The sequence below is a fragment of the Pan paniscus genome, chromosome 10, assembly GCF_029289425.2.
Source record: "Pan paniscus chromosome 10, NHGRI_mPanPan1-v2.0_pri, whole genome shotgun sequence".
In the NCBI taxonomy this organism is placed as follows: Eukaryota; Metazoa; Chordata; class Mammalia; order Primates; family Hominidae; genus Pan; species Pan paniscus.
In genome coordinates, this window is record NC_073259.2 from 141,448,643 (window position 1) to 141,470,226 (window position 21,584).

The 21,584-nt window shown below is 63.0% G+C and overlaps 2 protein-coding genes across 7 annotated transcripts; both read left to right on the forward strand.

Annotated features, from left to right (window-relative positions):
• Positions 1-1,935: 1,935 nt before the first annotated feature.
• Positions 1,936-12,015, forward strand: LOC100983171 (galactose-3-O-sulfotransferase 2). Its single transcript, XM_034935044.3, has 4 exons — positions 1,936-2,117; positions 4,780-4,869; positions 7,512-7,767; positions 9,076-12,015. The coding sequence occupies exons 1-4, from the start codon at positions 1,936-1,938 to the stop codon at positions 9,895-9,897; spliced, it is 1,350 nt and encodes a 449-aa protein (XP_034790935.3). The 3' UTR covers positions 9,898-12,015.
• Positions 12,016-12,112: 97 nt separating this feature from the next.
• Positions 12,113-21,392, forward strand: LOC117979510 (sialidase-4). Of its 6 annotated transcripts, XM_063593808.1 has the most exons (5): positions 14,381-14,909; positions 17,156-17,336; positions 18,540-18,743; positions 18,951-19,206; positions 20,024-21,392. In XM_063593808.1, exons 3-5 carry the CDS (start codon positions 18,543-18,545, stop codon positions 21,019-21,021), a joined length of 1,455 nt encoding a protein of 484 aa, XP_063449878.1. In that variant the 5' UTR covers positions 14,381-14,909; positions 17,156-17,336; positions 18,540-18,542; the 3' UTR covers positions 21,022-21,392. The 6 variants fall into 6 exon arrangements, with proteins under 6 accessions (XP_063449880.1, XP_063449878.1, XP_063449876.1 ...); XM_063593810.1 differs by lacking the exons at positions 14,381-14,909; positions 17,156-17,336 and adding an exon at positions 12,113-12,639 and having other exon boundaries at positions 18,537-18,743; XM_063593806.1 differs by lacking the exon at positions 17,156-17,336 and having other exon boundaries at positions 18,537-18,743.
• Positions 21,393-21,584: the final 192 nt, after the last annotated feature.

Genomic DNA, 21,584 nt, shown 5'->3' on the forward strand with positions numbered 1-21,584 from the left:
CTCGCAGGGCCGAGGCCTGGGCCTGGTGCCTCAAGCTGTCCCCTCTGTCCCCACTGGAACTGGGCCAGTTTCTCCCAGGCCTCTCTTCTCTTTCTTTTGGGGAGCCTCAGGGACTTGCTGGGGCCATTTGTCTGGGGCTGGTGCACTGTGGCCCCTGATGGCCCTGCCTGATCAGGAACCATCAGCCCCACCAACCTGCCCAGAGCTGGAAAGCCAGACCTTCTGGGCGCTCCCAGTGAGGCAGCAGGTCAGTGGCCTCCAAGCCCCGAGGCTCCAACAGCAGGAAGTTTGAGGCTCTTTGGGAACGACTGAGCTACTCTGGCAACCCCCAGAGCAAAGGCAGCAGGGCCTGGCCGCAGTCCCCATGGTTGTGAGTCCCATAAGGCAGCTTTAGCTTGAGGGGAGGGTCTTTGGGGACTTTAGGGAGCTCCTAAAAGCTAAAGGCACCTGAAAGCAATGTCAAATGGTTTATAATTTTTGGCAATATTTCATTTTCCCTCCACAGTCAGCTTTCAAGGTTTTTAGCAGCTGAACTCTTGAACGTTTTTAATTGATTTTTTATTTTTTTAACAGCCTTATTGAGATGCAATTCACACACTAAAGAATTTACCCAATTAAAGTGCACAATTCGCTGGTTTCTAGTAAATTCCCAGTAGTGCAGCCACAGGCTCTCCTTAAAGAATGTGTAGCAATGTGTAACTCCTGCATGTAAGGACAGAAACACCATCTCTCTGCTTGGTGGAACACATCACCCATTTACTGCCCCATGGTGCTCTGGGTCGGTCACGGGCACCTGTGGCTGGGCTCACCTCCTGGGTCCCCAGGTCACCCCCTTCCCGGTTGCTCCAACACTGACCACCCTACCTGACCCCTGCAGGTGTGGGACCAGCAGGTCTTTTGGCAAAAGGGAAGAGCCTGCCTTGAGAAGGCTGTAGCATTTCTCTGGAAACGTCATTGTTTTAATTGGGCAGTTGCAAAGAACAGAGACAGATTCATGTTGCCACAAGGCCAAGGGGGGTATTGTAAGTGTGAAAGCAGCGTCTCCAACAGACGGCCAGTGGTCCCATAAAAGTGCAGAGGGGCTATAAAAGTGCAGGGTGAGGGGCCATAAAGGTGCAGGGTGTTTGAGGAAGGAGTTGACTATGGCGGAACAAAGTGACGGCCAAGGGTGGCGGCTGAGAGACCCTGCTGGTGAAGTCCTGCGTGGGCCTTATCAGTGAGTTAATCTCTAACTGTGCGGAGCCGTAAAACTGCCCTTCCCACCTCGTGCGGCCACTCTCCCGGGGAGGGTCTTGGGAAGTCCGCAGAAGTGGCCCAACGGCAGAGCAGGAGCTCCGCTCTCAGTGTGGGGCCTCGTTTGGGTTTGGGAAAACATGTCCTCTCTCACGAAGACGTGGGTGTCTCCAGCGGGACCCTGATCCCGCGTGGGGCGCATGGCCCTCTCTGCTCTGCGGCCCCTCTCGCTCTCCTCTCTGTGCCTGGGAATTCTAGTGTTTACCGGGCCTTGGCTGCTGGGAGCCTCTTCAAGGTGGTTCCATTTTGACATAAGGACTGGAGGGGTGCATTGAAGAATTGTAGAGTGGAGGTGAAGGGAGGGCCTGGAAGCTCCTGTCCCGTCTCCTAGAAGTGTGGCTGTGGTGGCACTGGCATTGGAGTCTGAGGTGCCGTGTGTGCCGTGAGGATGAAGTGTGAGAAATTATGGGAGGTCCTAGTTCTACCATCCCCAGTGTCTTCGAGACCCACACCCTTGGTGTGGAAGAAAGGAGACAAGATGTCATATGAAGAGGTTCTGTTGAAAGACGCAGTCTTGGAGCTGGAGGTTCCAGTGTGGACTCATGAGGGGTTCCGTCTTCGTATGTGTAGCTCTGAGCTCTGACTACAGAGAAGGCCCAGACATATGACCTTCTCAGGGCAGTGAGCACCCCAGCACCCCGAATGTGGTCCCTAAAGACCACTTCCTACCAGCGGGACCCAGAGCTCCTTGGAGACGTGGTTGACTCCAGACCTGGGCCAGGAGACGTACAAAGCAGGCTCGGAGCATCCTGGTCAGCAGGGAAGCCGTCGAGGACCAGGGCGGGAGCCCTCCCTGGGCCGGCCACGGAGCTGATGGTCGTCACGTATCAGGGCTCTGCTCAGTCATGGGAACTGAGTCGTCACCCCATTTCTGTGGTGAGCGGCTTCTGCAGAAGACAGATTTGTTTCATCCAAAGTTATTTATTCTGCTGTCATAGGTGAAGCCTGCTACACCCATGTCCCCACATCCCACTGTTCTCTCCCTGATGGCCGGGGGGAGCAGGGCCGGCTCTGGTCTTGTCTGATAGGGAGGCACAGAGCAGGGCCATCGGCTGGGGTTGGGGGAAACAGAGTGGTCCTGACCAGCAGCTGAGCGCCCGGGATAGATGGTTACTGGGTGGTTCCCGTGGGGGGCTGGGCTGTTGGCGGCCCTGAGCTGGCCCCATGTGGGGTCAGCTAGTGGCTGGGTGGGGCAGGCACTTTGACCAGAGCCAGCTCACTGCTGTGGCCACAGCCTCAGGGGTGCCTTGAGGTCCCATGCAGGGTGAGGGGACTGCGGGGGGCTTGAGGCCCTGAGGGCTGCCCCGTTTGCTGTTAGCATGGACCTGGCCGCCCTGGCGCAGCCATCCTGACAGCCATTCTGTCAGCCATTCTGACAGCAATGTTTTAAGAATGTAGAGATGGGGTCTCACTATATTGCCCAGGCTGGCCTCAAACTCCTAGGCTCAAGCAATTCTCCCACTTCCGCCTCCCAAAATGTTAGGATTACAGGCGTGAGCCGCCGCGCCTGGCCTGAAACATTACGTGTTTGCCAGATTTGTGTTTCTTTTCTTCATACCCTCTTGGTTTTGTGTCTTGCTTAGACGGCAGCCTCATTCTCCTTTATCCTCTGACTTCAGTGGTTTTATTTTTTTACATTAAATCTTTGACCCATGTGGAACTGATTCTCATCCATGGAGCAGATCTGGGAGAGCCAATGTTCGTTATCGTGACTGTTTAGAATTTTTCTGGCCATCACTATATGTTTTTTGTCCATTTGAACTTTAGAAGTGACTTCTTAGTTAAAAATTCTCTTCTTCGGGATTATGCTAAAATTCAAGATTGTTTTATGCAAAAATCATCTCCTTTCCCCAAAAGGAGAGGAGTGCCGGGCCAGCGTGTGGGAGTGAGGACCTGCTGCTCAGGAACTCTTCCTGGGCAGGGGCCAGTGGGGCCGGGCAGGGCCAGCCCAGCCCTCCCCGCTGCTCCCATGGCAGAGCCAGCCCGGCCCTCCCCGCTGCTCCCATGGCAGAGCCAGCCCAGCCCTCCCCGCTGCTCCCATGGCAGAGCCAGCCCAGCCCTCCCCGCTGCTCCCATGGCAGCGCTTGAATGGTCGTGTGACCACTGAGCAGCGGGGCTGATCCTAACCCAGTTCCACGTCCCGGGAGGGTGAAGAGTGACGTTGCACTGGGCCTGGGTCCTGCCTCCCTGCTGTTCTAGCACCCCCAGCCCCCTGGCCCGCTTTGCCTTGGTTACAATTCCTCCTTCCCCACTGGCTTGTTGTGCTCCTATGTACCCTGTAAAGCCCCATGCAAAGGCCCCAGTCCAAGCAGGAAGCTCACCCCTTGTGTCCTCTCCAGATGCTGAGCTCGCCGAGTGCAGGTGTGGTGTCTGGTTCCCTCGTAGCCTGTGCCTGACCTGCACTGAGACGCTACGGCCCACGTGGCAACCCCCATCACTGAGGGGACACGGCCCATGTGGTAGCCCCACCCCATCACTGAGGGGCCCCTTGGCTGCTCTGTACTGATGGGGGGCTTTGCCCAGAGGATGGGGGACCCTGGCTCCCCGCCCGACTCCACAGTCAGGCCTTACCCAGATCTGCTCTTCCCTGATTTGGCTGCACCTGCTATGCTAGGCTCCTGGGACCCAGGCCAGGCCTCCTCAGGCCTCCTCATGTGGGCCCCGCCTCTCTGTTTGGAGACATCATGCTTCCTCCAGGCTCAGTCACCCCGGGCTGTCACAACAGACACCACAGACAGGCTGGCCCCAGCAGCAGACATGTGCTTCTCACGGTTCTGGAGGCCGGAAGGCATGCGATCTCGAGCCAGCGTGGCGGGTTCCTGGGGAGGGCCTCCTCCTGGCCTGCAGATGCCACTTTCTCTCTGTGCCCCCATATGGGGAGCGAGGGTGGGGAGTGGAAGCTGCACTCTGGTCTCTTCCTTGTCTTAGAAGGACACGAATCCCATTACAGGGACTCCACCCCCCCTCAAACCTCATCCAACCCTAACGCCTCCCAGAGACCCCACCTCCAGGCACCGTCACGCTGTGTGTTAGGGGTTTGGCCTGTGGATTTTGGGGGCGCACAGTCCATTGCACCAAACTCTCAGCCTCTCCAGATCCCCTGGGGGCCTGGGGGTCTCCGTCCCATACAGTCTCCCAGGGGGCCCTGCGTGGGTAGAGGTCCCCTGACCTGTTCCCACCTCTGGTCCCAGGAGCGCGGCCCTGTCAGCTCCTGAACCCCAAGGAAAGGGATGGCTCATCCACTAGGCTCTTTCCGGCCCTAAGCCATTCAGGGGTGGTCGGGGTGGGGTCAGATTCAGGCCTGTCCTGGGTTGAGACTCCCTAGCCCATGGGCCGGCACCCAGTGGGTTTGAGGACAAGACGTTACAGAGGTGAGGGGAGGCCCAGACCAGTGTGGCCCAAGGCCTGGACTTGGCTGCAGGATGGGAGGTGGGGGTGGGGCTGGCACGACCCGGCCTGGGCACTCACGGCCTGCCCTTTCCACAGATACTTCCGGGTCATCCTCCTCCTCCTCCTGGCCCTGACTCTGCTCCTGCTGGCCGGATTCCTGCACTCGGACTTAGAGCTGGACACACCGTAAGTCCTGCCCCCACCATAAGTCCTGCCCTGGGTACCTCCTAACAGCCCCGAGGACAGAGCCTGGGACCCCAGCATGATCACGCCCCCCACTGGGCCTGTCTCCCTCTGGAAGAGGAGGGGTGGATGGGCCCTTCCTTGGGGGGACGCTGAGAGTCTTCTGTTAGCCACAAACCCACCTGGGCCTCTGGGGAGGGCTCTGGGGAGCAGGGGCTGGGTCTGGGTTTGGGGGCAGACCCAGTGTGTGCAGAGGGTCCCTATGTGTGGGAGGCAGGGCTGGAGGCCTCCTTCTTGCTCCCCACAACAGAGGTGGCCTGTGGGCCTGGGCTGGATCTGGGCTGGGCCAGGGCTGGGATCTGGGAAGGAAAAGGTCAGAACCGTGCTCAGGACAGACCTTGCAGCCATGGGCCCACCTGGGACCCTCTCCCCTGCCTGCCTGTGGCACATCCTCTGTGGAGCCCCTGCTGCATGGAGGTGCCCACCTGTGCTCACCTCGCAGCCCAGCTGTGCCTGCAGACAGGGCTTTAGCCAGGCTGCTGGAAGGGTCTTCCAGGCCCCGCCACTCCCCAGCCCCTCTGGTTGGAGGAGAGAGAGGAAGCACCAATCCCTCTGGGCCGAGCTGCCAGAGACAGGTGCCAAGGACCCTGTCTTTGCTCACCCCCATCACCCAGGCTGGCCAGGCCTGGGTACCCTGACCCCACCATCCTGGTCACTTCTGCTGGCCCTGTTCTGGGGCAGGGAGGGCGCCTGCTACTCCAGCCCCACTGGGTGGGTGTCATGATGGGATTCTAGGAGTGGGCCCAGCCCTACGTCTGGCCGCTGGTCTCGGCTTTGGGGTCCTTCCTTTTCCTGGTGTGAAGGGACAAGAAGCACTGCACGTGTGGCTGAGGTCACAAAGCCAGCTGCATGTGCGTGCCTGGGCACCAGGGAGAAGGCTGGGGTGATGTGTGGGCCAGAGTGTGTAGCCCCCGAGGGAAACAGGGATGGGTCTGAGGACACTGTCTCCGTGGGGCCCTGAGGCTGGGGCTGAGGGTCTCTAGGTTGGGGTGCAGTGATGGGTCTGGTGGGGGTTCTAGGGTTGGGGGTGTCGACTGAAGACTCATGACATCTATGAATGTGGCGAGGACACTTTGTTTCTTATAAAGTGTGGACATCCCACAGGCTGGAGCACAGCCGCCGACACAGGCTGGAGCACAGCCGCCGACCCAGGCTGTGAGCGGGCACTTCGAGGGAGGGGGTGGGACAGGGGCTTACGCTGATTGGCTTGGCCAAGTACACGTTCAGCAGGTGACGGGAGGAGCTGTGGATATTCATGAATGGGGTCCTGACGCACGTGTCCTGAACAAACAGGTGTGTTACTTGTGACCCACGTTCACCCTGGGGTGGAGACCGCACATCTAACTGCGTTACAATCAGGCCCTGCACGTCAGAAGGTGGAGCCGGGACGGGAAGCACTCGGTGCGCAGCCTCCGTAAACCTCCAGAACCAGTCCGGGGCTGGAGGTCCCTGCTCAGGGGACAGTTACTGAAATGCGGCTCTTGTCCGATGGCGGCTGTGGTTCTGGCTGGGGGAGCAGGGGTCAGCGAGGCAGCGTCTGGCAGGGGGTGAGCTGCACCTGCTTTAACGTTGTTCGTCTCAAGGCCAGCGTTTGGGTGTCAGAGAAAAAGAAAACTCCCGTGGCAGGTAGAACATAAGTAAGTGCAGCGTGTGTGACTTCGCCCCTGCCTGGCGTGGCCTCAGGTCCCGTTGATAATGTAGCGTCTTATGGCCACAGTCGGTTCTGCTGGGCCATGGTCTCCTTTTATTTTTTAATTTTTAAAAAATTTACTTTAAGTTCTGGGACACACGTGCAGAACGTGCAGGTTTGTTACACAGGTATACGCGTGCCATGGTAGTTTACTGCACCTATTAGCCCGTCATCTAGGTTTCAAGCCCCGCACGCATTAGGTATTTGTCCTAATGCTTTCCTTCCCCTTCCCCCCACCCCCGACAGGCCCTGGGATGCACTGTTCCCCTCTCTGTGTCCACGTGTTCTCATTGTTCAAGTCCCACTTATGAGTGAGAACATGTGGTGTTTGGTTTTCTGTTCCTTTGTTAGTTTGCTGAGGATGATGGTTTCCAGCTTCATCCATGTCCCTGCAAAGGACATGAACTCATTCTTTTTTATGGCTGCACAGTATTCCGTGGTGCAGATGTGCCACGTTTTCTTTATGGTCTCTATTTAACATTCACACCCGGCAGCTGCTGGGTCTAACCGCAAAGGGGAGGGGGTGTGACGAGGCGCCTGACCTCCCATCCCATCACTGCTGGGAACTCAGGTTTAAGGTGGGTCTGGGGTCCCCTTGGCCAAGATGGGGTTCATTTAGGGTTTTATTTTTAGTTCTCGGGGGCACAGGGTTGGGGGAGCATGGTTACGGGAGACAGTTGGGGGAGTTTGTGTTCGGGCCACCAGCTGGGAGGTTGTGGAGTGGGGCAAGGACTGGGGCCATGGGTCGGTGCTTACCCAGTTGGCCCCCTGGCCTAGAGTTGGGGGGCTCGGGTTGGGAGGTCTCTCCTTGCGGTTGCCGGGCTGGGGGTCGCTGTTGGGCGGGGGTTGGGGCATCTGCACCCTTGCTGAAGGCTGCGTGTGCCTTCCCTCCCAGCCTGTTTGGGGGCCAGGCTGAGGGGCCGCCGGTCACCAACATCATGTTCCTGAAGACGCACAAGACGGCCAGCAGCACGGTGCTCAACATCCTCTACCGCTTCGCCGAGACCCACAACCTGTCCGTGGCGCTGCCCGCCGGCTCACGCGTCCACCTGGGCTACCCCTGGCTCTTCCTGGCGCGCTACGTGGAAGGCGTGGGGTCGCAGCAGCGCTTCAACATCATGTGCAACCACCTGCGGTTCAACCTGCCTCAGGTACCGCGGGCCTGCTGGGGAGGAGGGCGGGCTGCGGCCGTGCCTGTGGCTGTGGGTCAGGGTGGCGTAGCCTGGAGGCTGGAGAGAAGGGGTGTAAGGCTTGCGGGCGGGGCGTGCAGAAGGCGGGTTGGGAGGGCCTGGGCCGGACGCCCTGCTGAGCCAACCCCTGCCCCTCCAGGCGGCCAGTCGCCTGCCGTTGCTCTTGGAATGAGACCTGGGAGCCCCACAGCCCCTGCCCAAGGGCGTCCCCAGCGCTCCCCCGCTTCTCTGGCCTCCTGGTTGTGCACAGGCCTGGCTCTCCCCACCCTGTGACCTTCGCTTCTGTGGCTGCAGGCCCTTCTTTGGGTCCCTTGGGTCTCAGCATAGAGCCGGCTTCCCCCCAGGGCTTCCCTGACCTTCCTTACAAAGGAAGCAGGGCAGGGAGTGTGGGTGGGAGGGCTGTGGGCAGGCACAGGTGTTTTAGGGTCACCCCGAGCGCTCTGTGGAGAATGGCCAGCAGAGGCTAGGTGACCAGGCGGGGCCGGAGGGAGGCTGGGTGGGGAGAGGTGATGGGCAGAGAGCGGGGCAGCGGGGGTGTGCTGTGGGGTGGGGGCTGCGGGGCAGAGGGAGGAGGAGGGGCCGGGAGGAGGGGAAAGGAAGAGGGTGGGCGCAGGGAGGAGGCCTCCCACTGTTCTCTCCCTGGGTTTCTGAGGATGGAGAAGCAGGCGGTGTAGTTGGGCGTGACTTTCTGCAAGACTTTACTTTCTGTGGGTGGGGTATATCCTCCAGGACCTCTGAGGGGGCACAAGCGAGGGTGAGTCCAGACTCACCCTGTGGGGAACCTGGGTCACGGACCTTCTCTGGGCCTCAGTTTCTTTGTCTGTTAGGTGGGCGTCACCCTGGCCTGTGGGCAGCTGGTGGAGTGCTGAAGCCCCCTGTGCCAGCGGCCCGTGGAGGGCCCTTCGTGCTGTCTGTGCGCCACAGCATCCCACTCCTAGAGGCCTCTGGGTCTCCTCGAGATGCCAGTGGGAGCTCCTCCTCCCTCCTCCTGCTCTGCCCACAGCCACCTCCTCCTGAGGCCCCTTCCTGGCGTCCTTGGCCTCTGTTCTGGGCGCCCGGGAACCAGTGACTGGGCTGCAGGACCTGCGTGTGGCCCTGGCTCTGCTCCCGGAGCTGCCGCACGAGGAGGCGCCAGGCCCAGGTTCCTCGGCAGATGTGAGGATGGGGGTGCTCCTTGAGCGGGTGTGGCCAGGGCGCGCCTCCTCCCCGCGGGTGGGCCACCCTGGCCTGGGCCCGCGGTCCGCAGCCCGCCTCTCTGTCGCCACACAGGTGCAGAAAGTCATGCCCAACGACACCTTCTACTTCTCCATCCTGAGGAACCCCGTGTTCCAGCTGGAGTCCTCCTTCATCTACTACAAAACCTACGCCCCCGCCTTCCGGGGCGCCCCGAGCCTGGACGCGTTCCTGGCCTCGCCGCGGACGTTCTACAACGACAGCCGCCTCCTCAGGAACGTCTACGCCAAGAACAACATGTGGTTCGACTTCGGCTTCGACCCCAACGCGCAGTGCGAGGAGGGCTACGTGCGCGCGCGCATCGCCGAGGTGGAGCGGCGCTTCCAGCTGGTGCTCATCGCCGAGCACCTGGACGAGTCCCTGGTGCTGCTGCGGCGCCGGCTGCGCTGGGCGCTGGACGACGTGGTGGCCTTCAGGCTCAACTCCCGCAGCGCGCGCTCCGTGGCCCGCCTGTCGCCCGAGACCCGGGAGCGCGCGCGGAGCTGGTGCGCGCTGGACTGGCGCCTGTACGAGCATTTCAACCGCACCCTCTGGGCGCAGCTGCGCGCCGAGCTGGGGCCGCGGCGGCTGCGCGGGGAGGTGGAGCGACTGCGCGCCCGGAGGCGCGAACTCGCGACCCTGTGCCTGCAGGACGGCGGCGCGCTCAAGAACCACACGCAGATCAGAGACCCGCGCCTGCGCCCCTACCAGCCCGGCAAGGCCGACATCCTGGGTTACAACCTCCGGCCGGGCCTGGACAACCGGACGCTGGGCGTGTGCCAGAGGCTTGTGATGCCTGAGCTCCAGTACATGGCCCGCCTGTACGCCCTGCAGTTCCCGGAGAAGCCCCGCAAGAACATCCCGTTCCTGGGGGCGTAGAGGGGCCGGGCCGGGGACGAGGCCTCCTGCGGACACCAGCTCCTCTCTCCGCCGTCACCGGGGAGGCTGGGGATCCTTGCAGGGCTTCTGGGGCGTTGGGAAACCCAGGCCCGCCGGCCACGGCTCTAAAATGAAGAGGGCGGAGACCCCAGTGAAGAGCACCCCCCACAATCCGCGCAGATCCCTCCCAGAGAGGGCCCTGAGCCCAGGCTGCAGCCACCCGCCCCCCCTTCCGAGGCGGTGCCTCTGTTCACTGAATAGAACTGAACACGAGGGTGGGGAGTGGGGGATGCTGGATCACAGGTCAGCACCTGCCCGGCAGGATGCGCATGCCTGTGAGCCCCGGGACTCCCCAGGGTCCTGGGCACTGGGGCTGTGGGTCCTCGGAGGAACTCAGAGTGGTTCCCCTGAATTTCCCGGCCCTGGCGACAAGGTGCTGGTCCCAGAGACAGGTGCAGGCACAGGCAGTGCCACAAAGACCGGCCCGGGAGCGGGGCAGGGGCCAGGGCTCAGCCGCTCCCGAACAGCTCCACATCTTTCGCTGTAGGAGGTTTGGTTCTGATGGAAGGATGTTTTCTACAGAGAGATGGCACAGCTGCTCACAAGGCCAGGGTTCTAGCCGGAGCCCAGGTCGAGCTCAGCTCCACGACCCCTGCTGGTCAGCCCCTGATGCCTCGTGAAGGAGAGGAGTCTCACTTGCCAAAGGAGGCTGGAGTGGTTGGGGGTCACACACCCTTGGTTGCCTTGGAGACCACGTTGGGTGTGGTGCCAGAGGGCAGCTGTGGGTACCCTCTTTGTCATTCACAGGGAGGGACAGAGCCTCCCTGCCTGGCAGGACGTGATCCCTGGCTGCCAGGGGCTCAGCGGGTAAAGGGGGTGCACTCGCCGGGACCAGCCGATGCCTGGGGCACCCAGGAAACGCAGCTACTCTGCAGCATGCTCAGCCTGGAGGCTGAGACCCCAGCAGTGGATCTAGGCCTGCAGGTCTAGGTGTGTCCACGCTTTTTTGGGGACGGGAAACCAGCATTTCAAAGAAGGGAGAGAACCCGAAACAGCAGCATAGGCAGCTCCCTCGGACCTCAGTGTAATGGGGGAGCTTCAGGAAGAGTGAATTTTCAGTGAGAGTCGGCCGTGAAGAATGGCAGGAGCTCTGCTGAGTCAGAGTCAGCCAGGGACCTCTGCAGGCCACCCTCCCTCCCCCCTCAGCCCAGGGACCTCTGCAGGCCACCCTCCCTCCCCCCTCAGCCCAGGGACCTCTGCAGGCCACCCTCCCTCCCCGCTCAGCCCAGGGATGTCTGCAGGCCACCCTCCCTCCCCACTCAGCCCAGGGATGTCTGCAGGCCACCCTCTCCCCTCAGCCCAGGGATATCTGCAGGCCACCCTCCCCCCTCAGCCCAGGGATATCTGCAGGCCACCCTCCCCCTCAGCCCAGGGATATCTGCAGGCCACCCTCCCTCCCCCCTCAGCCCAGGGACCTCTGCAGGCCACCCTCCCCTCTCAGCCCAGGGACCTCGGTAGGCCACCCTCCCTCCCTCCCTCCCCCCTCAGCCCAGGGAAGGCACAGGAGAGGATCCTGCCAGGTAAAGGGAAAGTGGCCCGGGAGGAGCCCACGTGCCAACAACAGGAGTCCCAGAAGACAGAAAAGACCACAGATGAGAAAGCAGGTCACGCAGAGAACAACACGTTCCCGGGGCCAAACCCAGGGTCGGGTTGCTCATTCCCGAGGCCCAACAGCGAGATGCAGATGAACTGGGGAAGAAGAGGGATTTTATTTCTGTAACTGGTTACAGGGAGAAGGCCTGGAAATGATCGCCAGACCAACTCCAGATTACAGAGTTTTTCCAGAGCTTACACACCTTCTAAGCTCTGTGTCTCCGTGTCAGTGTGCATTCATCTAAAGACGTGCGTGATTCAATTCTTCTCATCTCTAACTGAGGTCTGGTCCTGGAGATCTTCCTCTGGAGACTCAGTATATTTACTTGATCTAAATGGGCCCAGGTGTTTACCCTTATCTTGTCTTCTGCTAAATCATGGAGGCCTGGGGAGTTCCTTCTCCACTTGTTTGTGGAGGCCTGGGGAGTTTTTTCAGACCCCCAATAAAACTTGTTTAATCCTAAACGGGTCCTGGTCTCGTCACGCTTCAAGGCCCAAGAAAGCTCTGGGCAAAACTCTTGGTGGGCTTTTGTTACGTCCCAGCCTTCGTGTGAGGGCGCTGGCTCTCAGCTTTCAGGATTTCACTTCACCCTCAGTCAGTGCTGAACAGTTGTCACGGAGGCCTGCGTGAGTGAGGCCTGGCCTGCGCTGGAAACATTCCCCTGAGTTGAAGAAAGACTCACAGTTTTCAGCATCCAGTTACCCTCTGACCATCAGGCAGAACCCGCCGGCCCCAAATTCAGCATCCAGTTACCCTCTGACCATCAGGCAGAACCCGCCGGCCCCAAAACCAGGCCCCCTTGGCACATGCGGGCCCGAGTGAGTCCAGCATGAGGAGGTGCCGCTTCTGAGCAGAGCTCAAGTCGTCTCTGGGAGGAGGAGCGAGTGTCGGGCGCGGTGGCCGCTGCGTTGGCAGCCCTGTCCCTGAGCGGAACGCAGGTGGTCTCTGGGAGGAGGAGCGAGCGTCGGGCGCGGTGGCCGCTGCGGTGGCAGCCCTGTCCCCAGGCGTGGACTCTGCCCTCAGCTTCACAGTCACCGAAGAAATGAAGTTACAGGAGGGCGCACCGTCCTTTTGTCTCTGCCTTTGAGGTTGGTGGGAACTGAAACTGGTACCGTCTTTTTGAATAGAAATTTGGGGTCTTTCTGGCGACGTAAAACTGTGTGTAGTTTGCAGTAGAGAGTGTTGAGAACAGCCTGTCCGGGCTGTGCATTGAGAAGGGGCGGTTAAAATGCTGCCACGTCGTGCAGCCCATAAAAGGGGGACACAGAGTAGCCGAAACTGCTCTTGGGGGAGGGGGCACGTCCCAGCCTTCCGTGTGATGCTGGGGTCAGCGTGGCCCCTCGGCTGCCAGAGCTCACGAAGACGGTTAAGGAAAGCTTCCCCCGGGTGGCTTTCACCCCACAGGGACAGAGCCCCAGATGTACCCAGGGACCTCTGAGCAGCCGTGGGCCATGGGGTGACAGTTGGGGGTTGGTGGGACCCGTGGCTGGCATATACCCTGGGTAGAGAGTGGCTTGTCCAGGCAGAGATGCCCAGGGGAAGTGGGTGGCACCTGAGGGCAGATCTGACTTTTCAAGAGAAGCTGAAAACACGGGTTTTTCTGTGAAATCTCTAGATTGAAAACAGTGGGCTTGAAAAGCCTGGAGCAGAGGGAGTGAGGCCTGCCCCCCCACCCCAGCTCTGTGGGCACACCCTGGTCAGACAGCCCTGCTCCAGACCCGGCCTGTGTCTCAGGGTGGCCCAGGAGGGGACTTTGCAAGGTCCTGTTTCCCTGTAAGCCTGGGTACTTAGGGGATGGCCCTGGTCAGACTCCACCAGTCCCAGACTTGGGGGACATGAGAAGGGAGATGGGCCACCCAGTTCTGGTTGGGCTGGGGTGGGGCTTCTGAGGGGTGGGGAGGTTGTCCCTTCCTACCCACCTGCCCCTGCCCCAGGATTCTCGGCTGTGAGCGGGAGGATGTGTACGATGGCCAAGTTGCCTGGACTGGGTCCGCCCCTCCTGGGGCTGTGAGTGCACAGGGCACTGGGCCCACAGGCACCTCTGGGGCTCTGTCCCCGTGGGGTGAAGGCCACTGGGGGGAAGCTTTCCTTAACCGTCTTCACGAGCTCTGGCAGCCGAGGGGCCACGGGGGGCATTCAGATGAGTCAGAAGGAGCTGGGGCCCACCCCTCCTGCTTCCTCCCTGCCCCCCTCCCAGCTCCCCCCAGTAAATCCCCTCAGGCCCCTAGGACCTGGAGGGATGAGGCAGGTTTATCATCTCAGCCTGGAAACCACGTGACCTACCTGTTTCCCACCACAGCCCCCCAGGTTTCAGAAGCAGCTGAGGATGCCCTTTGCAGGGGAGGGAGGGACAGTGAGAAAGGAGGGTGTTCAGGGCCCAGGGATCCCCCATGGAGGCTGCCCCATCAGAGCGTACCGGGGACCTGTGGCCTCCTCTGAGATTCTGGCCTGGGCAGTGGTCATTTGAGCATTGGTTACCAAGGCTGCCTCTGAAATGGTAGGCTGGGGGCAGGCCAGCGTGAAAGGGACTGGCAGGAGTCCTGCGGGGACAGGCTGGGGGCAGGCCAGCGTGAAAGGGACTGGCAGGAGTCCTGCGGGGACAGGCTGGGGGCAGGCCAGCGTGAAAGGGACTGGCAGGAGTCCTGCGGGGACAGGCTGGGGGCAGGCCAGCGTGAAAGGGACTGGCAGGAGTCCTGCGGGGACAGGCTGGGGGCAGGCCAGCGTGAAAGGGACTGGCAGGAGTCCTGCGGGGGCAGGCTGGGGGCAGGCCAGCGTGAATGGGACTGGCAGGAGTCCTGCGGGGCAGCTGTGCTGGGGAGGGGTCACCCTGGGCCCTGAGAGGCACAGGACATTGCGATGGGGTGCTGGCCTGCCGGGAGCACAGATACAGAGCTAGAGCCCGGCGAGGCCTGTGCTGTGAGGGGCTGTGCTGTGCCAGGGGAGGCCCCGCGCCCGGGAAGCCCAGAGGAGAGTGTGCACTCACGGAGCCCTCCTGGCAGGGCCGCGTCCCCCTGGGAGGTCAACTGCAGCCTCACAGCTGGGCCCGTCCCAGCACAGCCCTTGTTGGAGGGCGCACCCCCGTGTCCTCAGCACCCCAGTGTTGAGTGCATTGACCTGCAGAGGGGAGCCTGTGCTGGTCCCGGGCGTCTGTGTGGCTCCTGGGTGCCCATCTGCACCCCTGGCCCTGCTCTGGGCTTCAGTGGAGCCGTGCCACCGTGGGAGTGTCCAGGGTCCTGACGTAGCCCTGAGACGTGGCCGGCTCCCTGGCCTGCTGCCCGCACAGTGGGCCCTTGTCTCTGCTCTGGGTCAGGCGAGGCAGCCACCCATGATGAGCTCTGCAGCCTTCCCGAGGTGGCCGGTGAGTCCCTGCCCTTTGCACCCCCAGCACCCTCACCCCTCTACCCTGGGGCCCGGGGTCAGGACCCACTCCTGAGGCATCTGTCCAGCTGGCCGCCCCCTCTGTCTGGGGGTGCTGGACGAGTCCCACTCCTTGCCAACCCCAGGGTGGCTCCTCAGCTCTCAAACAAGGGGCGGGCTGCAGGGATTCCGAGGGCCTCTCCAGCAAGAGGTCCCACATGCATCTCCCAATGGGACACTTTCCTGGCCCACAGGGTGGGTGTGACACTGAGGGTTCCTGGGGGCAGATTCAGGGCATGGGATGGAGACAGACTGGTTGTGAGGGGCCCAATGCAGGGGGCCGGCCCCAGCCCACAGGGTCGTTCTGCAGATGGGCTGGTCGGGGACGCTCTACCAGGTGAAGGGTCTGTGGTCGGAGTCTTCGCCCTGGCCAGGGCACAGGACGCTCACGGTGCAGGCTGAGGGTCAGAGCCGCCGAGGGCCCCCTGCCGGGATTCTGTGCAAAGGGCCTCTGCACTTTATGTGGGTGCATGTGAATGCCCCTCGCCAAGATGTTCCTACCCTGCACCTGACACTTCCCACGACAAGAAGTGCTGACCCCAGAGGGTGTGTGTGGACCCCAGGGGGCTTTTGCAGACCCCAGAGGGTGTGCGTGGACCCCAGAGGGTGTGCGTGGACCCCAGAGGGCGTGTGCTGACCCCAGAGGGCGTGCGTGGACCCCAGAGGGCGTGCGCGGACCCCAGAGGGCGTGCGCGGACCCCAGAGGGCGTGCGCCGACCCCAGAGGGCGTGCGCGGGCCCCAGAGGGCGTGCGCGGGCCCCAGAGGGCGTGTGCCGACCCCAGAGGGCGTGTGCGGACCCCAGAGGGCGTGTGCTGACCCCAGAGGGTGTGTGCTGACCCCAGAGGGCGTGTGTGGACCCCAGAGGGTGTGTGCTGACCCCAGAGGGTGTGTGCTGACCCCAGAGGGTGTGTGTGTGGACCCCAGAGGGTGTGTGTGGACCCCAGAGGGTGTGTGCTGACCCCAGAGGGTGTGTGTGGACCCCAGAGGGTGTGTGCGGAGGGCCTGGTCTGACCTCAAGGCTCTGGGGGGGCCCACACAGGATGGGCTGTGAGGGGTTGGCGAGGGTGGGGGGGGGGTCTGTGATGGCCCCCTGCTGAGCCAGAGTGACCCCTACAACCGGGGTCCAGGGACCAGAAGGCCAGGTTCTCCTGGAGGTCCCAGCTCCCCCGGGCCTCAGTTTCCCCTTCTGTGACTCCACACCCCCAAGGAGGGCCCTGTCAGGGAGGGCAGGGGGCACTGGTTAATGTCCAGGACATGGCTGTCCCAGTCAAGCCAAACCCCTGGAATGTGCTGAACTGGCTACACTGAGCGGGGCTGGCCTCCGAGACAGAGGGGCCTGCCGAGGACACGGAGGCTCTGTGGAACCCAGGGAACTGGTCACACTGAGGACACGGAGGCTCTGTGGAACCCAGGGCCTGGCCACACTGAGCACAGCTGGTCCCCCAAGACAGAGGGACCTCCTGAGGACACAGAGTCTCTGTGGAACCCAGGGCCTGGCCACACGGAGGACACGGAGGCTCTGTGGAACCCAGGGCCTGGCCGTGGCAAGGAAGCCCCAAGCCAAGTGTGTGGCAGCCTTGTCCTCTCTGTGGGCCTCAGTTTCCCCTCTGTGCAACAAGGGGAGTGACCAGCTGGTTTCTGGAGTCTCCTTCTCTCCCTCTCTGTCCCCAGGGGTGGGCCTGGGCCTTATGTCTGCAGGGGGTGCTGACACCTGCTCCTGTGGTCCGGGCCTTGGGGAGGGAGCCAAGTGCAGAGAGAATGTCTTGCTTGTGCCTGCTCAGCCCAGAGGGACACGTGGCGTCTGCACCTGCTTCCCGCTTGGGCACAATTGCCCTTTGAGAGCAGAGCCAGGGGCTTCTTGGGGACGGAAGCTGCTCTCAGAAGCCGCGCACTGGTGGTGGGGGAGCGGCAGGAAGGGGCCAGCCAGCTGTCCTAGCCAAGAGCCTTTCAGGAACCGGTGGCCCAGGGCAGAGGTGGCTGGAGGTGGAGCTGTCTGTTTGGGCCTCAGGTGTTGGGGCAAGGCCTGCTCGGGTTTTACACGAGTGTTGCGCCTTTACCCGGGTCTCTGTCAGTGGGTCCCGCCTGACCCGTGGGTGTGCATGGGTCCCCGTCGTAGGCAGGCGTTCTGCCCTGGCCAGGCGTGGTGTCCGGCATCCGGCCATCTCCCTCCTCCCTCCTTCCCTTAGCCCCGCATCCAGGTGCCCCGTGTGCCCGGCCTGGGCGGCTGGCCGTGGATCTGACCGCTCCTGCATGGTGGAGGACCAGCGTTCCCACTGTCTGCAGCTGCGCCACCTCCCTGTGCCGGGCTGTGCGTGCTCACGCTCGGCTCCGTCTGCCTTTGTGCGATCAGACTGAGAGACCCCCCAGGCAGGTCCCGCCTGCAACAAGCAGACCCCATGTGTGCCCCAAATGCCCCCTCACCCGGGCCCTGCCCTGGTGGGTGTTGCCTGGGAGCAAACTCCCAGAATGGCCGCCGGGCCCCACTCGGCTTTGGAGCTTCTGATTCCTGTGGGCGCTTCTCAGGTCAGGGCCCTGCAGGTGGGAAGCACCAGGCACTGGAATGAGGGCACTGTGGGGCCAGCTGCCTGCAGGCAGGGGTCTGATCACCAAGCACCGGTCCCCTGCAGGATCCCTGGCTGTGGCGACCCGATGACGTTCAGGAAGTGGGAGCAGATCCCCTGTCCCCAGAGAGCCCCGTGACTCCCCCGATGACGTTCAGGAAGTGGGAGCAGATCCCCTGTCCCCAGAGAGCCCCGTGACTCCCCCGATGACGTTCAGGAAGTGGGAGCGGATGCCCTGTCCCCAGAGAGCCCCGTGACTCCCCCAATGACGTTCAGGAAGTGGGAGCGGATCCCCTGTCCCCAGAGAGCCCCGTGGCTCCCCCAGTGACGTTCAGGAGGTGGGAGCAGATTCCCTGTCCCCAGAGAGCCCCGTGGCTCCCCCGATGACGTTCAGGAAGTGGGAGCGGATCCCCTGTCCCCAGAGAGCCCCGTGGCTCCCCCGATGACATTCAGGAAGTGGGAGCGGATCCCCTGTCCCCAGAGAGCCCCATGGCTCCCACAGGTCCCTGTGGGCTCACCTCTTTGTGTCTCTGCTGTGGCTTCCACGGTGCTGTGGCCTCTGTTCTGGGGACACTGAGCTCCTCCTTGCTCGAGGTTTTGGGTCGTCATTGTCCACATGACCTCCTGCTGGGCGAATTCTGGGATGACCCTGTGTCCTGGGCACATGGCTGGCAGGGTCCCGGGGGCTCTCTGGCCAGCCTCCCCTGCACCCTGGCACCAACCAGCCTGGCCGAGGGTCAGCTCCCAGAGCCGTGTTGAGAGGGGAAGGGGCTGATTCCACAGACATTTGGGGTGCAGTGGGTGCGAGGGAGGGTGGGGGAGGGGCTGCTCCAGATCTGGGGTGAGGGAGTCAGAAACAGGGCTGACCCCAAGGTGGGTACAGGAAGAGGCCCAGGTGTGGGCAGGAGCTGTCTGCACCTCCTGAGCGCGTTCCCCAGTCCAGACCGGGAGCGAGTGTGGGGCTCCCTGGGCCTGTCTTGCTGACCTGTGGCCCTGTACTGACCAGCAGAGCATGGGGGTCCCTCGTACCCCTTCACGGACAGTGCTCTTCGAGCGGGAGAGGACGGGCCTGACCTACCGCGTGCCCTCGCTGCTCCCCGTGCCCCCCGGGCCCACCCTGCTGGCCTTTGTGGAGCAGCGGCTCAGCCCTGACGACTCCCACGCCCACCGCCTGGTGCTGAGGAGGGGCACGCTGGCCGGGGGCTCCGTGCGGGTGAGTGAGTGGCCGGGGGCTGTGTGTGGGTGTAGTGGCCGGATCTGCTGGGGCTGCACACCCCGGGACAGGGGTGGGGGTGGTGGCGGCAGGCAGATGCCCGAGGTAGAGATGAGCAAACCAGGCTCAGCGATCCTGGGTGCCCTGTGGGGGGCTGTGCCCAGGTCCCTGGACGTCCTGGTCAGCGGAACTTCCTCCTCTGGGCAGTGGGGTGCCCTGCACGTGCTGGGGACAGCGGCCCTGGAGGAGCACCGGTCCATGAACCCCTGCCCTGTGCACGATGCTGGCACGGGCACCGTCTTCCTCTTCTTCATCGCGGTGCTGGGCCACACGCCTGAGGCCGTGCAGATCGCCACGGGAAGGAACGCCGCGCGCCTCTGCTGTGTGGCCAGCCGTGACGCCGGCCTCTCGTGGGGCAGCGCCCGGGACCTCACCGAGGAGGCCATCGGTGGTGCCGTGCAGGGTAGGCGGGCAGGGTGCCGGTCTGGGTCCCTTTGACTGGCCACGGTCCACATGGAAGGGAGATTCCAGCGGGAAATTGCCATTCTGCCCCACCCCTGCCTCCAGCCACAAGGGAACCAACCATCCCTTTCCCCAGGACTGTTCTGCGCCTCCCGTCCCAGGCAAATCCCTCTCCCCAGGACCGTCCTGCGCCTCCCGTCCCAGGCAAATGGGTATTGATCACCCCCAGTCACCCAGTGGGCAGGAGCAGGCCCTCTATGGCTGACCCGACTCTCTCTCATCCCCCCCGCTAATCTCTTTATCTGCAGAGGAGAAGGCTGGACGCTGAGGTGTCTCTCAGCTCCCAAACCAACAGCCACCCCGCCCCACCCCTTCCTCTTATTCTTTACTCCCTTCTCACCCTGCCCAGGGCCTGGCCAGGCCTCACCCACAACTTTCCCTCCACCCCATCCTCTGTGGCCACCTGACCCCGGCCTGTGGGAGCTACAGCAGGGAGTGGAGCAGACACATGGCCAACCCAGGGACCCCACTGCAGGGCCTCATGCCCCCCGCCTGCCCTCCGCTCTCTCTGTGTGGGCAGCGCTCACCAGCCTCCCTGGGTGCCGTCCACCTGGGCTCGGCTGCTAAGGGCTGTGAGAGGCTTGTTCAGTCTGGGAGGACTCAGGGCGGCTGGGATGAGTCGTGTGGAAGGGCGGTCAGAGTGCGACGGTCCTAACCCGAGGCACCAGCCCCTCCTTCCCCGTCCCCCTGTGCCTTCCTCCAGTCCCCTGACCTCGGGGACCCAGCAGCCCCTCCCACCTCTGCCCTCCTCCCTGCAGACTGGGCCACATTCGCCGTGGGTCCCGGCCACGGCGTGCAGCTGCCCTCAGGCCGCCTGCTGGTACCCGCCTACACCTACCGCGTGGACCGCCGAGAGTGTTTTGGCAAGATCTGCCGGACCAGCCCTCACTCCTTCGCCTTCTACAGCGATGACCACGGCCACACCTGGCGCTGTGGAGGCCTCGTGCCCAACCTGCGCTCAGGCGAGTGCCAGCTGGCGGCGGTGGACGGTGGGCAGGCCGGCAGCTTCCTCTACTGCAATGCCCGGAGCCCACTGGGCAGCCGTGTGCAGGCGCTCAGCACTGACGAGGGCACCTCCTTCCTGCCCGCAGAGCGCGTGGCTTCCCTGCCCGAGACTGCCTGGGGCTGCCAGGGCAGCATCGTGGGCTTCCCAGCCCCCGCCCCCAACAGGCCACGGGATGACAGTTGGTCAGTGGGCCCCGGGAGTCCCCTCCAGCCTCCACTCCTCGGTCCTGGAGTCCACGAACCCCCAGAGGAGGCTGCTGGAGACCCCCGTGGAGGCCAGGTGCCTGGTGGGCCCTTCAGCCGTCTGCAGCCTCGGGGGGATGGCCCCAGGCAGCCTGGCCCCAGGCCTGGGGTCAGTGGGGATGTGGGGTCCTGGACCGTGGCACTCCCCATGCCCTTTGCTGCCCCGCCCCAGAGCCCCACGTGGCTGCTGTACTCCCACCCAGTGGGGCGCAGGGCTCGGCTACACATGGGTATCCGCCTGAGCCAGTCCCCGCTGGACCCGCGCAGCTGGACAGAGCCCTGGGTGATCTACGAGGGCCCCAGCGGCTACTCCGACCTGGCGTCCATCGGGCCGGCCCCTGAGGGGGGCCTGGTTTTTGCCTGCCTGTACGAGAGCGGGGCCAGGACCTCCTATGATGAGATTTCCTTCTGTACATTCTCCCTGCGTGAGGTCCTGGAGAACGTGCCCGCCAGCCCCGAGCCGCCCAACCTTGGGGACAAGCCTCGGGGGTGCTGCTGGCCCTCCTGACAGGCCTTCTGGCCGTGCCCATGCCCCTTGGGTGCCTGGGGCAGAGGGGTGGAATACGTTGGGGTGCCCCACGATAGCTGTGGGGGGGCTCTTAGTGCAGGATCCTGTGGATTAGAAACAAGTTGCTCCTCAGAGCTCTCAAGCAGGGACTGCTCTTTAGGAAGGGGAGCAGCGGCTGGGAGTGAGCAGGGCAGGGTGGGGGCAGGGTGGGGGCAGGGTGGGGGCACGAAGTGGGCCCTGGGTGACCCCCACAGCTCCCTTCCGAGGCTGCAGGGCCAGGCGCGGGACCGCAGGTAGCCCAGGGTGTTGTGGGTGGCAGCACTTGCTTACTGGCTGCTTTCTGGCTCGAAATAAAGGAATCGTGCTTGTGTCGGGGTAGACGTTTCTTTCCTTTTCAGGTTCCAGCCCTGGGGAGGGGAGCTCTGCTGTAGCCCACTTCTCTGACCCCCATCCCAAAATCCCGCTGCCTTAGCAAAGCTCTACTCCTAAATGTCCTGGGGCCAGCAGAGGGAAGGCGGGAGGGAGGAAGCGGCCTCCGCCCCTGGCCTCCAGTGACAGTGATT